The sequence below is a fragment of the Cheilinus undulatus genome, linkage group 4 (assembly GCF_018320785.1).
Source record: "Cheilinus undulatus linkage group 4, ASM1832078v1, whole genome shotgun sequence".
NCBI lineage: Eukaryota > Metazoa > Chordata > Actinopteri > Labriformes > Labridae > Cheilinus > Cheilinus undulatus.
In genome coordinates this window covers 28192891-28209198 of record NC_054868.1, presented here as the reverse complement: position 1 = coordinate 28209198, position 16308 = coordinate 28192891, and the positions used below count along the sequence as shown (strand labels likewise).

The window sequence follows — 16308 nt, the reverse complement described above, 5'->3', positions numbered from 1 at the left end:
AAACGTTGAACATTAAAAAAGTATAAAAGGTTGCTGAAAAATCTCATCAGTTAAAACAGTACTAGATGAAATATGTCCTATAATATTTGAGTAATCTTTCAATTAAACATGATTTTGCAAAATATGTTTATGAGAGTAAAGTTTATACAAATTGCAACATGAGCATGTTTCATATAAAAAGTTTATCAAAGTAATGGAAACACAACTTCATGGTGAGAAAGGCCCATCAGATATTTAGTTAATATTACTGAAACTAAAGTAAAGTAGAAGTGCTTTCTTTGAACTCATGATATGTTTAATCAAATGTTTTTTTTTATTTAAATGGTGCTCAGATACAATTTTTGGTAAACATTTTTGCCAATGCAAATATAGCACGGGCATTTGGAATGCAATAAAAGTACATTCATGCACCTTATGAGTTTCTGAAAACCTCTCATAAATGCTAACCACACACAAGTTCTGATGCAATAAAAATGCAATCTCTAGTGGGTTTTAAAAGTCAGTTGTCATGACGACTTCACTTTCCTCAGCCTGATAAACAGGTAACAGGAACAATAATGTTCTCTCAGGGCCCCCACACCACACAACACCAGCTAATGAAAATATCATGCCCACTCAGACATCTGAGGAACACTGTTATGAAGATGTTTAACTTCATTACAGTGTCAAAAATCCCAATTCATATATACTTGTTTTTCATACCATGGTGGCCTTTTCTTTTAAAAAACAGAGTTTACCATCTCCTTTCTCAAAGACTAAACCACCAACACCCACTTCAGTTTTCAGAGGAATACCACAGTACTTCTGATGAAAACTAGGATACTACTATAAGGTAGTCAACAAAGAACTGTTAAACCACAGCCCCTCACTGCTAAAGCTTGTGGTACAAAATGAGGAATAAAACATTGTCAGTACTTACTATCAGCCATAAGGCTCACTAATGCTCTAACATTGGATACACATATGTACACAGACAGAACCTTCTGTCAGTATCTGGAGTTCATTTCTTCTGTATTTCTGTATGTTTTCTGGAAGCTTACAGGTGCAGACAACATGTTGCAATACCACCGTAAACAGCGGGCAAAATACTGAGTAGTCTAGCAGACAGTTCAAGCCAGACCAGCACAAGACAAAAATAACATTTTGAAACAAGTTGGAACTCTTTGAAGAAAGATGTGCAAGCTGGTTGGGAATCATAAACATATAAAACATGTCAGCTTGCCAGGGCATAGGAACAGACAGCTACAGCTGGGCAGAGATTGGATGGGAAATGTCAGATGTCATTTGGATGGCAGTGAAGGAGAAGGGAAGATCCATGTGAGATTGTGCCTTAGAGTGGATTAATTTTTAAAGTAAATGAACATGAATATATGGGTGGTGACAAATTAAAGGTCACATTTTACCCCTTTAAGACAAGTTTATAATGGTCTCAGAGGTCCTTAAAACATTCCTGTGAAGTGTGTTGCTGAAAAAAACACTCCAGTGGATTTAAGCATGTCTAAAAACCACTCTGTTTCAGCCCTGCTCAGAACAAGCTGTTCATGTGTTTGTGGCTTTAAATGTTAATGAGCTGTCTGAATCAGCCCCTGACTCCACCCCTCTCAGGAAATGGATGTGGCTCTCCTTATCCTCCTCTCAGCTGCCAGCTGAAAGGAGGATCAGGAGAGGAGGGCAGAAATTTTTTTCAAAGCAGGGACATGACATCATGAGGGGAAAATCTGAGAACAGCTTGTTTCAGCACACATTTTCTGAAAAGTGGAGAAAGACGAGGGGGAGGGAATGGATTTTTCTGATTCTTGGGGGGACTGGCCAGGCCAGGGGCACATATTTTTGCTAGAAAATCCTGAAGAAGTGTGTTTTGCATAATATGTGACCTTTAATCTTTTAAAACACAGGTGTCTATTTTCATGTGTTCAGGGAGCATAAATTATTCTTTTATTTATCTAAAACTATACTTGGAAATATAGGATACACCACTCTCAATCTAAGTCTTTGGAAATTCATTGATACATTAATGATCTTTGAAAAAGTAATTTCTACAAAAAAATAAACCAAAAGCGCTTCTGTATGAAAGCAGCCCCTATTCAATCACAGAGGTCATTCAGAGTTTTTAGACAACATACAGTATCGGTCTCCTGTTTCCTGGGTTCCAAATATGTTCAGATATTTACTCCAGCATTTTTGAATTAAAAAAAGAAAAAAAAGAAATGTCCGCTGGTATTCTGATTGGATTGTCTCTTCATTCATATTTTCCAGAAAATCCTCTTTCTGTAAAGCATGTAGGAGATGAGAACCCAACAGGAGGTAGCTATGAGATTCTGAGTAAGATGCTCAGTGTGGGACTGGCTGTTGACCATGCGCCACCGGAAGGGGAAGTACCCCTCAAACACTTCATGGCCCACATACACAAGGATGGAGTTCATACCTGAAAGAAAAAGTCCCAATGATTAGAGATTTTTACACTAATTCACCAAAAACCCATTTAAAGAACTAGTCAATAAGGTAGATCAAACCTGTCTGTAATAAATGACTTGGCCAGAACAAAATACTGTAATGGAAGGCAAACACTTTTTAAAAATAAAAATAACTATTGACAGTATACTGATATAGATCCCCACGATAGGAACCGACATATTGAAAGACACGCAGGCTGGTGGAATCACTGAACTGACACCACATCCTTCTACTTACTGAATCACACAATTACCTTACTGATAAATGTGAAAGACCCCACAGGTCAGTACATCCACAGCAGAACAGTCTTGTGTCAGTTTAGAGCAGACATAATTCTGGTAAATTTTATGGCTGCATTGTTATTTTTCCTTACACTTCCCCTTTTTTCCTACTTTAAACTGATAATCTGGTAAAGGACACACTGCACTTAGACTCATTAGCCGATAGCACTGCCAACCAGGACTTAAATTTGGTCTATTTTAGCATTTATTTATTTATAAAAAACTTTGACAAAAGTCAGCATGATCAGAACTTCACATCATAATCTGGGTTTGACATAAATTTATTAGGGCCCAAGCACCGAGTGGTTTGAGGACCTAATTGTTTTTGTTTGAGACGTGTAATTTTCCATCATTGGACTTTTGAAGCCCTTAACATATTCAAAAACGCAAGGGACTTGGCAGGTGCATCCAGTCTTGCGAAAATGTTGATAGTTTTTGGGTCTCCAACATGAAAAGTAAGAATTGCAAAAAAAGTGGATTTATGTCTGTACAAAAATCTGTGACTTTTTGTCAGAGGGCGATATACAAAAACGTTGCTTTTTTGTCTCGCCATCAATTTTTAAACAGCCATAACTCTGGCATACATCCTTGTATCTGAGACAAATTTCATGTGCTTGATAACAGTCACACCCAGAACATATTCATATTTGAAATTTTGAAAAATTGTGCAGCACCACCCTCTGGCATTAGAAAGTCACTACACCTGAATTTTGCTTTACGATACCAACATGGTTGGCCAAATCATGCTGAAATTTGCTCAGGCAGTTTCCAAGGACATAGATCTTTGACCTTATACATAATTGAAGCTCAAAGATCTATGTCAAAAGGCATGGCCATGCCAATTTTTTGTTGGCCATGCAACAGGAAGAAGAATTTTCAAGTTCTTAGGACACTTTAAGAGGAATGAAACTTGGCATAAAAATTCCCAGTGCCATTCTGAGATGATTGATATTCATTTTGTAGGTGGGCGTGGCCTATTGGATAAAAGGCGCCCCCTACAACATTTCAAAAATTCAGCCCCCCCCCCCAGCAGGTTTAACCTAGGATTTCGAACATGAGCGGGCAGATGTGTCATGTCAGGACGCACAAAAAAGCCTCTTGGACCCATATTGTAAGTCAAACAGGTTTTTGCAGCCAATTTAAAGTTTTTGGTAAAACGAGGCATATTTTAGGGGTCGTATTTGAACGAAATCGTCCCAGGGCGTTCATCCAAACTACGTGATCTTTGGTGTAGAGCAAGAAGAGAGATCTTAGGTCAAAAGTTATTTGGGAATTTCTTATTAGTCGTAAGGCACAGCCATGGCGACACCTTCATCTTAACTAGATTTTGTGTGCTTATTGGAATTATATTGATCATCTTAATACACAGTCTATGAAAAAAGATTAGTAAGAGGTGAATTTGTCTTTTAAAGTTACAAAGTTCAGTGTAGGCAGCGTTAATGTTATGATTGTCTCATTTGTCATGGTTCTAAAGTTCTAACTGTGCCTGTTTTGGTCAAAACAATCTTTTAAATGAGATTCATTATCTTAATGATATTTTGCTGGCAAATACATTTAAATAAATAAATAATTTAGTACAATGCTCACCTGGGTAGTAAAATGGTGCCCCAGACCACCACTTTTTCACATCTACTGTGTAGTAGACGAGTACCAGCAGCACAAACGCAAAACAAGCCAGTGTAGTCACATAGGAGAGAGACCTAAAAGGAGAGCAATCAAAGACATGCAAAACTGTTAAGGACTATAGCAAATTCTAAGTTTGTGTGGAGGATTTTTTTAATTGATTTTAATTGATTTTCTGCAGGTTGCAACTACTCCACATCTGTGATTAAAAGGTCACATATTATGCAAAATACACTTTTACGCTTTTCTAGCAAAAAATATGTGCCCCTGTCCTGTCATGTCCACAATCCTCCAAAGATTCAGCCCCCCCCCCCCACCATCTTTCTCGCCTTTTCAGAAAATGTGTGTTGAAACAAACCCATTCTCAGATTTCCCCTCATGATGTCATGTGGGGAGTTAGCACCGCCCCCCAGGTTGGGTCTGGCCTCCCCGCTAGGAAAAAAGTTCCACCCTCTTCCCCTGATCATCCTCTCAGCTAGCCACATCCATTTCCTGAATAGGGCGTAGTCAGGGGCAGCTCATTAACATTTAAAGCCACAGACACAAAAACAGCTTGTTCTGAGCAGGGCTAAAACAGAGGGGTTTTTAGTCAGGCTAAAATCCAATACTGAAGTGTTTTTTCAGCAAAACACTTCACAGGGATGTTTTGGGGACCTCTGAGAACAATATAAACTTGTCTTAAAAAGGTAAAATGTGTGACCTTTAAAGCACTTTATTTGTTGTGGCTAACCACTGCTGACTGTGCTGAGGATCACCTGCACTGGGATTTATGGGTAAATGTAAAGGTATGAGTTTAGGTAAAGAGTGATCTCAAAAAGGGGTTTTTGTAACACACACTCTGCATTTTCAGTGAGTTAAGACCAGCACCTCCACCCATCCCTTCACGTTTGAACTGAAGACTGTTCAATAAAAACATGATTTTGAGACCCTGGGACTGATTCCAGTGCAACATAGTAATGCCTTTTTCAGTGCATTTCTCCCTAATTACCAGAAAGGTATAAACAAAAAACAAAATGTTGGTTTTCTGTTTAGTAGATACTCCTTGTGATGTGCAATTTTTATTGAAGAGACTCCTCAATTCAAAACAAAAAGTAAGCAGCAGCTGGTCTGTACTCATCATATTGTGTTATTGCTAAGGTTTAGAGCCCCCTGGGGGCAGAACTTTATGGACTGTGCATTTGGATTCTTAATTTACACAAAGCTATCATGTAGAGCAGTACGCATCATAAACAAGGCTAAGATTATTTGTTCCAACTTTTAATCTATCAATTTTTTGTAGCAACTTTATAAAAAATTCTAAATCAATTGTTGTACAAACATTTTAACCATTTAAAATGCATAAAAATTAACTTTACCAGAGGTTTTTGTTGACAGGAATGAAGCCCTGGTCTGTGGAACACCTGGTCAGTGCTGCTGATATCGCACCCTGTAAGTTATTGGATACTTTATCTCATAAGATAGCACACATGTCATCAAGTAGAAGTGAACACTGAGTCTGAGATCCAGCCCATCAACAATGACTTATTCACTAAAGATCTAGAAGTAACACAGAGCAAGTAAACACATCTGCACAGATACTTTAATCTGGCGTTTAATGGGAAAAAACACTTACCAGTATGAGACCCCATATGAGAAACCTTGACATTATACTTGTGTGGACATCTCTGTAGTGTAAGATTATTTTTCCTGCCTGGGTAGGATTAAAAAAAAATACTCACTTTGTTCCAACAAGAAAAATAAACATAAGGTCGATGGCAGCAGAAGGACCAAACCATAAAAATACACATTACAAACCTGTAATCCAAGAAAAGCCATGAGGATGGAGTTGATGCTGCCAAGAACACCTTCTGGATCATACGCCATATGAGTTCCATAAATCACCTTTATTAAAAAGACACAGATGTAGGGTTTGTAAACATACTTGACTTAGGACACTGTTTACCCTCAGATCACCTATTTTGCATGGTTGCGGTTCATGGAGGGAAACCATCTGGGCCTATGCTTAATATGTGTTTTTAGAGTAGATGTCCAGTAGCTATTACATTTTTGTACCGGTCTCTCAGACCAAAACAAACAGCACTGCTTCTTCTACCTCAACATTGTGACCAAGAGTAGCTGTTTGTTAACCTTGCAAAACAGATGGATACGCCCGCTTCTGTGTTTCTCAATGGCAAATCTATTTTGCAAAGCTCCCATCTGAACAATTTGGGCCCGGTTAGAAAGTGACAGGACCAATCAGCGTTGAGGGGCAGTGCTTTCTGGCACGGCGGAATCGTGACGTAAGCAAGCACCAACAAGAAGCCGGTGCAATTATAGCGGAAGTCATTAGCATGGATGCTGCTAAAGTGCCAGTTTTATCAGAACTTGGCATTTCTTCGTTAAAAGAAGATTAAAGAACAGCACTGAGAAAAGTTGTGTATTGACATGTCTACAGTCGACATGGTTCATGTTATGCAGATCTGTATGAAGTTTACTCCTTCGGTAAGGGCGCAGCTTGGTAGCGGCTACATCACGTGTTTTGTTGCTCTGATTGGCCTGTAAAGATGCAACAGACAGAATTTTCATCCAATCACCCTCCCGAGTTTTTTTTTCAAAGGCTCTGCCCTTTCCCAATTACTGTCTATGAGTGGTTTTCCAGATGGATGTGTGAAACAAATCCATCTGGCGTGCCAGGTTAGCTGTTTGTAGAACTGACGTCCATTCAGATACGCAACCCAAAGTTGATTTCTCTATTTATGTAAAGGTTTCTTAGACCAGACTAAGTGTTTTCTATGGTTTAGAGAATCCCTTGGTTCTCCTTAATTGTACTCTTACGACAAAACTTCGCTATTATACCTCAGTATCCCTCAGAGGGCGAGAGGCAGGGATCAGATGAAGAGAGATACTAGTCAGTTTAATGTTCATTAAGACTCTCAAACAACTAATTTTTCTAATGACATTAATCTCAGATTTTCTATACTTAATGGTTCATTTCCTTTCTTGAGAGATTTAAAATTCCAATATTTGCATTTAACACTGTTTTAATTCATTTTGGATTTTTCTGTCTTAATCAAAGTGTAACTGACTTCCTGTTTGGATACAGACCTATTTCTGTTTTAATTTTGAAAATAAAGAACTTCAGGTAGATTGAAGATCATAACATTAACCTGACTGCAAATAAAATAACTTATTGATTAAAATGACAACAGAAGAGAAATAAGGGAGTAGTAAAGAGGAAACGTTTAATAACACACGTTGCTGTTTGTGAGTTTTTAAAGTGAAATGAGACATTAGGGAGCAGTGAAGTCCATATTTTACATCACTGTGGCTGCAGGTAGAAGTTGCACTGACTTAACCAAAGTGTGTCTACAAGGATGATCAAGCATGTGATTAAAAACAACAAGAATGCACTTACCATGGACCTTAATCACAACAAACAACGCATTTATGATAACAGCCCTAATTTTTTATTGAAGATACATTTGATATCTGCTACATTAATGCTTAAAATGCTGCATATTATACCTCTAACATCCCATTTTATTAAATAAATGTAACCACTGATGCTGTATGTTTGGGTTGTTTTGCAACTCACTAACCCGTGACGAGGGAGTCTGGTAGATGTGGTTTTCTCCAAATAGCCATCGGTCAATGTAGCCAGCCGCTCCACCAGTGCAGTTAGCATACAGGCCAAAGTCCCCAATCCCTCCAGGGCCTAGGTAGCCTCTGTTTTCAAAAGCAGAGGAGTGGTCAGTGTAATGAGAACAAATTTAAGTGAGGTTAAGAGTAAAAAAAAGGGGGGGAAATAGAATTTTGTGGAATTAAATCTTTTCTGAATTTAATTTTAGTTCTATTCCAATTATTAAAACACATGCCAATGCAGTACTGGTAGAAAAGAACTATTTTAACACAAACATCTTTGAGTTAAAACCCATTCAACAGTATTTTTACACTATTGGAGACAAAGCTTTATGAAGCCTAGTGTGACTATCAGATTACACTGCTGTTGCTGACAAACAGACATAAGACTAAAAATGCATATGGAGATATTTTTTCATGAGTGGACACATCTTTCTTGTTTGTTTGGCACTTCCCTTTTTCATAGATAAAAAAAAAGTACCCACAAAATGCCCTGTGTGACTCACACTGGGCAGTCTGGCACTGGAAGGAGGAAGGTGAGGCATAACCAGACAGTTTCTAAGAGCAGCACACACAGCCAGGCTGGCCAATACAGCAGGATATCAAGACCAGGGGACCAACAGGCATCCTAGGAACAAATACACGTCTCAGACAGGCACCATGTTTCCCCAGTGAAATACATTTAGCACAAAAACATTGAAATAAATATACAAGTAAGGTCAATAATTTTCTATGTATCTACAGCAGACGAGGCAAATTCATTTAAATCTTGTCAAATTTGAACGGTTATTATAAAGCCAGAGGATTTTTAATACAATTGACTGACCGTTGTGAGGATGTCGAGATGACCTCTTGCCACAAGCAAATCCAAGCAGGCTACAACTAGATATGACCAGGCCAGACGCTGTAACACACCTGGGATCCGCAGGTTGTTCCAAGACACTGGATGAGGATGGAGGTGAGCAGACATAGAGGTAGAAACAGACAGGAAAAAAATGTCAACTCTAAGATTTGGTATGGCTTTTAGGAACAATGAGACACAACCTTGCTGTCAACATAAAGAAATGTGTTCATGCTCACATGGTCCTTGGCAGTAGTTTGGGTTGATGATGATGACACCGATGATGAAGAGCTGGAGGCTCCTCCACAAAACCTTCCTCAGCAGTGAGCAACGGGTGGAGCCTGAACGGAGCTGGGAGTTAATTGACAGGGCAATCGAGGTCCCCATTATGAAAACAAACCTAGCAGAAGAAGGAAAGTGACAGAAATTATTTAAACCTGTGGAATAACATGACACAGACAAAAAAGAGCAGTGATTGAGATGATTTTTGATGTGTTCAGCTTTATGTTCTCTTTAGAGGTATAGAAAGTTAAGAGCTTACCTAACCATTATATAGAAAATTCAAACTTTTATTGTTAGGCTAAGAATTTGTGTTTGTAGACATGTTTTCGCTCATATTTACTGAAATACAGTGGATATAAAAAGTATTCACCTCCTTGGATTTAAAAAAATAAATGCACTGTAAAGTAAGTTCATAAATATTCACCCCATTTAAAATAACTGACTTAATTCAGAAAAGGACCAGCCAAATGGTGCAAGCAGTCTCACAATTAGTGAAATTGGGATAACCTGAGTGCAGTCATTTGTTAATCAGTATTCCTGGCTGCCATTACACCATGAAGACAAAAAAAACAAAACACTCCAACAGCTCAGAGAAAAGGGTTTGAAAAGCATGATTCAGGGGGTGGATACAAAAAAAAGCCAAGGCATAAAACTATTTTTTGATAAATATAATCCAATAACAAGCCTAGCATTGTGAGATAGTTTATACATGAGAGGAGAATCCAGCAAGCATGGGTCTGTCTAATCTGCAGTAGTGGAAATTTCATTTTGAACTCACCAAGGAAATACAAGATCTGCAACAGTTAGCCCTGTATGGACAAAAACAGGAATTACAGGTTTAAATTCAACTATGACATAAGTCAAACAGCAAAGTAGGTATTAAAAATATTTAAATGAAGTATATGTTACATGTATAATAACTCTTAAAGGTTAGTTGGGCTTACCATTCCAGCTTTCATGTCTGAAAAACCAGTATCGTCCCCCTCCATAGTTCACAAACACCATGATGACTAAAGAGATACTAAAAGGAAACGAGAAAATACATAATTACTCAAAGGCATTCAGCGCTGTAGGCAAGAGTTTATCCTAAGCAAGCGACATCACATGGTTGTACTTATTTAAAATAAAGCTTAAAATGTAGAAAAGAACCGATATAATGGTAAATGACTCACTTAAGGGAAAAATGCTTTTTGAACAGGAACTACAACTCAAAGGACTAGAACTGTGCTAATGCTGTTAGTACAGGGATCATTAATCAGGAGCCAGTCAAGAGTTTGCAGCCAAAATATCACACTATGAAACAACCACATGATAGCATATGAAGACAGATCAGCCTAAGAACTCTTTTTTCACTTCCTTTTTCTCTCTTTTCCCTCTTTTTTGGGTGAATGTTTGAGATACAAAGACAAATACACAGAGGAAACTGCTGCTGCTGCACTTCAATCCCTTAATCTGGCTGAAAAAAAACTGAGTTCAGTAACAGCTTGTGACCAAGAAGTATAAATAAGTATCACATTTCTCTGTTAATTTTAAATTCCTTGAGACGGTTTTGTTTTGATAAAACTACAGGGAACCTCATCAGAGGAGAATAGAGACCATACTAACTGTGAAAAATATGAAAATGACTAGTTATGAGTTAATAACCCTTCTAATCAAGCTGAGATATGGGGTGGTGGGGGTGCTTACCCTCTGAATGTATCCAGAGACCGCAGCCTCTTGCTGGGGCTGGGCGGTGGAGGGAGGATGTTATCAGTAACTGGTGGTACTATCCTGCCAGGGGAGCCTAATTCCTAAAAGTAAAAAAAAAAAAAAAAAAAAAAAAAAAAAAAAAAAAAAAAATTTATATTACATACAATAACTGGCCAGTACACAAAGTTGTTGAATTACACAGAGGGTTGTGAAAGGTTGCCAACATTATTTATACTTAGATTCTTTTTGATACTGTGTTTTTAAAGCAATAAAACTCTTTTAGTTTAAATGATGATGATGAATGGTACAGGTATTGCTAGAATAACTAATATATCTGAGTTCAAAGTTCTGGTATCATGACAGCCCCCCTAAATGGTGACTTAATGTTTGTGATTGAGAGTGTAAAACTCACAGAGTTAATGAGCCTCTCGGTTTCCATTGAGCCTCCAATTCGAAAGAGAAGTCCCCTGACTACTTCAAGCCTGTTAAAAAAGAAAAAACAAAAAGAAGCAGCAGTCAACCAGTAGAAGAACTGTAATTCACACTGAAGATACAGCAGTACCCCAATATTAGAACAGATATTTTCTATCCAAAATTATAAGTTATTCAGTAAGTAATAACAGAAATGAGTCATGTTCACAAAATGTGTAAAGAAACAAAAGCACAAAAGCATCAAAGTCCTTACCCATATATCGTTCTTGCAATAGCAGACATCAATGCAAGTCCAGCAAAGATGACAAAAGCTATCAAAATGGCTGTGAGGACAGAGTGTGGTATTACTTAAATGTAGCACTATCCATTACATCTTGAACTTTATACAAGCTCATAAATAAATAATTCTAAGTGACACTTACGCATGTAGCTGTTGATGGCCTCTGCATCGGTCACTACAGAGCAGCTGGCCACCGCAGAGTTGTTCAGATTTTTCACCCACAGCGAGTAGTTCCCATGTTCACCAAAGTGGAATGGAACCCTGTCACCAATCAGACTTGATTAGTATAAAATCCAGCCAAACATATAGATTATTCATAGTTGTTTTATGGTTCTGGCATATGTTTATAATCCATCCATTCTTTTTCCTGCACCTCTCAGCATTGTGGGCTGGCAGGGCTGATCCCAGCCATCGCTGAGTAGGCATAGGACCTGAGCAGGTAGGGCTGGGCAATATATCGAGTATAATTGATGTATCCCCGCTTTTGCCACGAACGATATATAAAATGACTATATTGTGAATATCCGAGTATAAATTATGTGGAAGTTTTGAGCCGTCAGCGTGCATTTCTTGCTGGAGTTTCGCTTCTCCCACTGTCCCTGAACACATCTCTCACAGCAGAGAGCTCACTCTCTCTCCTCCACCCATCCATAAAACTCCTCTGCACATGCGCATCAGCGGCGAGAAGCAAGGGAGAGGAAGGTAAACAGAGCAGCGTGGCAAGTTAGCGGGGAGTTCACTTTTGAGACAGACAACGAGAAACAGCGCTGGATCTGCAGCGTTGAGCAGTCGTTTAACTTTGAAAAGGAAGAGGTCGAACTCATGTGGTAATCATAAAAATACGTTGCAAGATGACTTTGAAATGACTAACGGCGGCAGTTACACAACACACTGCTAAAGACATGAGCCCAGTGATTTTGAAAAGCCAGGATTTAAAAGACCTCATAAAGACACTCAACCCAGAAAACATGATTGCCTGGGTGCGAGCATTTTGCCGAAAACTCCCTACCAGAGTTGTACATGTCAGAGAGAAGATGGCCCAGCAGTGGACAAATGTGATCCACTTCTCCACAACTACGGAGACTTATCTCAGCCTTACAGTGCAAAACACTGACAACGAGTAGTTAAACTGTTCCCGCCTCCAGACAAGCCCCCCCCCCCCCATCACACAGGAGAGCTTCTTGAATACGGTCTAAAGATGCTCTGATGTTATGAACTTGTCAGACATTGGTCCAGCGTTCATCAGCACAGATAGCGGACTAATATACGTAATCACAGCTGTGAGCCTAAATGGTGGACTAGACGGCAGGACTTTGGCCATTTACTGCATGCAGGATTGGTGAGTTTTGTGTAGGTTTGCTTCACCCTTAATGAGGGAAATAATCATTTTATAATCAGCAATAGTAAACATAACATAGAAAACATTTCAGGACTTTCCACACACTGTAAAAGACCGAGTATTTCATGGTTTATGAATTTTTTATTCATTAGTAAAAGATTGAATGAAGTACTTTTCAAAATAAAACTGCCATAATTGATTTTTACTTTCTGCAAACAATTTTATTAAAAATCTAATAGAACAGTCTATTTTTATCACCAAACTAGTATCATTTGAGGCCAAATTAAATACAGCTGCTGAGAGGCCATTTCAAAATATCGCGATATATCGTGTATAGGGATATAGCAAAACTATATTGGGATATCAATTTTAGGCCATATCGCCCAGCCCTATGAACAGATCTATGCACATTATCATTCTACATTTTCTAATGACAACCTACAAGACTGCATCTCATGCCCAGTTTAAAAAGACATATCATGAAACTCTGTTGTATATAAACATATACATGATGAATTAAGTCCAAATTTTTAATTTAAGCAGGCAGTTTTTTTAATGTTTTTTGTAAAATATTCTCTTCCAAACATTCTGGATGGCTTGTCCATGAAAACTATTTAAAGATCCAGCAGCAACTCAGCTGTGAAGTCGAACTGTGAAGAGTGTTTGAAGACTTTCAAGTGTTCAGTTAACGCTTGTTACCCAAAGCTGTTTATCATGTCAAAAGGGTTCTACAAACATGTAGGATAACACGCCATAACTTTATCATAAGGATTTTTGATCCAAGGAAAACATTTTTCAAAGGTCAAAACCCAATTACACGTCTTACTAGTTTCCTAAAGTGCAAGTCCTATTAGCAGATTATCTTTGGTTTACAATTAAAGACTTGGTTTTGAGATAACAACCCCATCATGACACCTATCAGTCTTACATATTTGCAGTTATAGAGTATGTAGATCAAAATTCTTTAACTCACTTGCAGAGCTGCGTTTTGTCAGAAGTGCTGTTGAGCTGTAGTGTAATTTGATGCTGTGTGCCCACAATGAAGTCCATTGAACTGGGTTGACCAGGAATGGACCCTGCAGGAACCACCCCTAGCGGCTGGAACAAACACTAGTACAAAAAAAAAACAAACAATGGTCCACATTAGATTACCATCATCCTTAACGCATACAGCCGTATGATCAATCCCAGGAGACTCTTATCTGTCTGTACCTGGTAGCAGCGCTCCGACACCCAAGAAACCAACACCTCAGTGTTCAACTCATTGTTGACTGTCAGAAGTGCCTCATCCATCCTCAGGACTATGTGCTTCTGACGAGGGACGCCAGCTGGAGGATGTAGCAGCACACATAATAGAATATATTTAACCCAGCAGCGAATCGGTTTGTTACACTTTAGATGACAACATGCGGAGAAGATACTAATTACTTCAGAGCAGCTGACCACACCCAAGTATGAAGCCTCAGATTACTCAAAAATCATGAACATTGTTCACACAGTCAAACACATTTACTACTACGTTTGCCACGCTCTTGTTAGATCCCTGTTCACATAAAATAAGTAGGTCTATCCCATGTATCCATTATAGCTATTATGTTGAGAACGATCTCGTACAATTCAGAAAAGATAAAAAATACACTTTATAGATTTAGTGCAATTTTAAGAAGGCTACAGCTGTGCCACCAGCTTGTTTCTTGTAGCTTACCTTAATCGTAAACCTCGCTAAAGTTACAGGCAACTACACTCCTCCATGCCGTATGTGAGGTAGCCGTAGTTAACCCAGTTTATATAAGAAGCGTAATATAACTTCAAGCTGCAGCTAGTGAGCTAACGTGGTGTCTTGAAAAGAAAGCATGTGAGAGGGCTGAAGTTATGGCTGCAGAGACCCATGGTCACATGCAAAATTAATCCGTATACAGCTCACAGGAGGGAGGTTCAAACGACTGGAGCTCCTTCTCTGACTGTCAGCTGTGTCTCCCTGCTGGTGGAGTTAGCCTCAAGCTAACACCCGATTACCTTAAAGTATCACATATCTATGTGTACGAAAGTTTTCAACATGTTGATAAATGCCACATTCGTTGCTGTGAACTGAATCAATTTCATGAAAAGTGAAGGCGGTGTATAACTGTGCTGGACGTTTGGTGATGCTAAAGCTAGCCAAGCTACGAAGCTTTTCCTGTCACTTATGTCAACAGTCCTCAGACTTACAGGTAGATCTGTCAGCTGTCAGCGGTACCACGAAAAGGGAAACAACCAGAGCGATGGCAGAAAGGGAAAGCAAATCATTGTTTTCTCGTTGTTTCATATCTTTTTGCCTTTCATTCACCCCTGCGAGTGAAGATGCGTCTACTGAGCCCCCCTTTAGCTTCCCTTTTGCCATAGCAGATGCCGCTTCCGACGGTTTCCTGTTTTGACATTGTAGGGGAAGCGGCAAGGGTCAAAGTACAGAATAACGCCAACAACTGTTTGCCTACTTGAGGAGATCATTGATGGCTGTAAATCAATGCTATGGGGCTCAAAAAGTGTCCGTTCCTGAAGACATTGTGACAGGTATCCATTTTTGCAAAGGGGTTTGATATAACATTTATTTATTTAGTACTTTTTTTTTTTTTTTACCTTTATTTAACCATGAGTATGCCAACCTCCATTCTCCCCCTTCAAGAACCAAGCACCTAACCTGGAGGGGGGAGGCAGAGCCTTCTCCATAGCCACCCCTTCCCTTTGAAACTCAATGCCAACTCATATTCAAAACTACAAAGACCTACCCACATTTAAATCACTTCTCAAAACACACCTCCTTATACAGGCTTTTAATTTGTGATTATGATCTTGTTTTGTCATTTTTTTTGTCATTTGTGTTGACTTTGCCTGCTTTTAATGATGCTCTTCATGAAATTTACTCTTTTTCTGCATTGTACAGTGTCTTTGAGTTTTCATGAAAAGCGCTTTATAAATAAAATGTGTTATTATTATTTATTCCCTTTGAGATACAAAAATCTCTCTTACAAGGGAGTCCTGGCCAAGACAGCAGCATGAGAAATTTCACATGTGACTAAATGATAGTACATAGCAACAAAGGTTACATTAGTCAACATGTCTGCAGCTTTTAGTAGAAAAACATGTGCATACACTGGTCAAATGCAAGGCTTAAGCGTAAGATGACCCTGTAGTTCAGAACGAGAGGATGAAGCAAAAAAATGAAAAGCTCTTTTACAAAAACAGAGTGAGTTCAAGGAATCTCATACCTGATGAACCCATGAGAAAGGAGTTTACTGTCGCCAACAGTTTTTGGAATCAGTAGAGAACAGAGATAAAGGAGTAATTTGTGTAAAATTGTACAGAAATTTATTCTGATAAAGATAAAATATACCAGTGTTCCATTCTCTTTAACAAAGACCAACCAACTTTCGCATACAACATATGATAGAATTTTTAGAAATGTAAGCATATATCTCAATATTATGCATCA

At 38.6% G+C, this 16308-nt stretch overlaps 1 protein-coding gene across 1 annotated transcript; it reads right to left on the bottom strand.

Moving 5' to 3' along the window:
- Nucleotides 1-1764: 1764 nt before the first annotated feature.
- hgsnat (heparan-alpha-glucosaminide N-acetyltransferase) lies at nt 1765-15225 on the bottom strand. The gene is made up of 18 exons (XM_041784426.1): nt 15048-15225; nt 14052-14167; nt 13813-13949; nt 11643-11761; nt 11474-11543; nt 11201-11270; nt 10786-10889; nt 10044-10120; nt 9878-9908; nt 9057-9217; nt 8803-8918; nt 8483-8604; nt 7937-8063; nt 6153-6239; nt 5971-6048; nt 5714-5784; nt 4323-4435; nt 1765-2425 (listed from the first exon to the last, which is right to left on the bottom strand). Exons 1-18 carry the CDS (start codon nt 15217-15219, stop codon nt 2244-2246), a joined length of 1953 nt encoding a protein of 650 aa, XP_041640360.1. The 5' UTR covers nt 15220-15225; the 3' UTR covers nt 1765-2243.
- Nucleotides 15226-16308: the final 1083 nt, after the last annotated feature.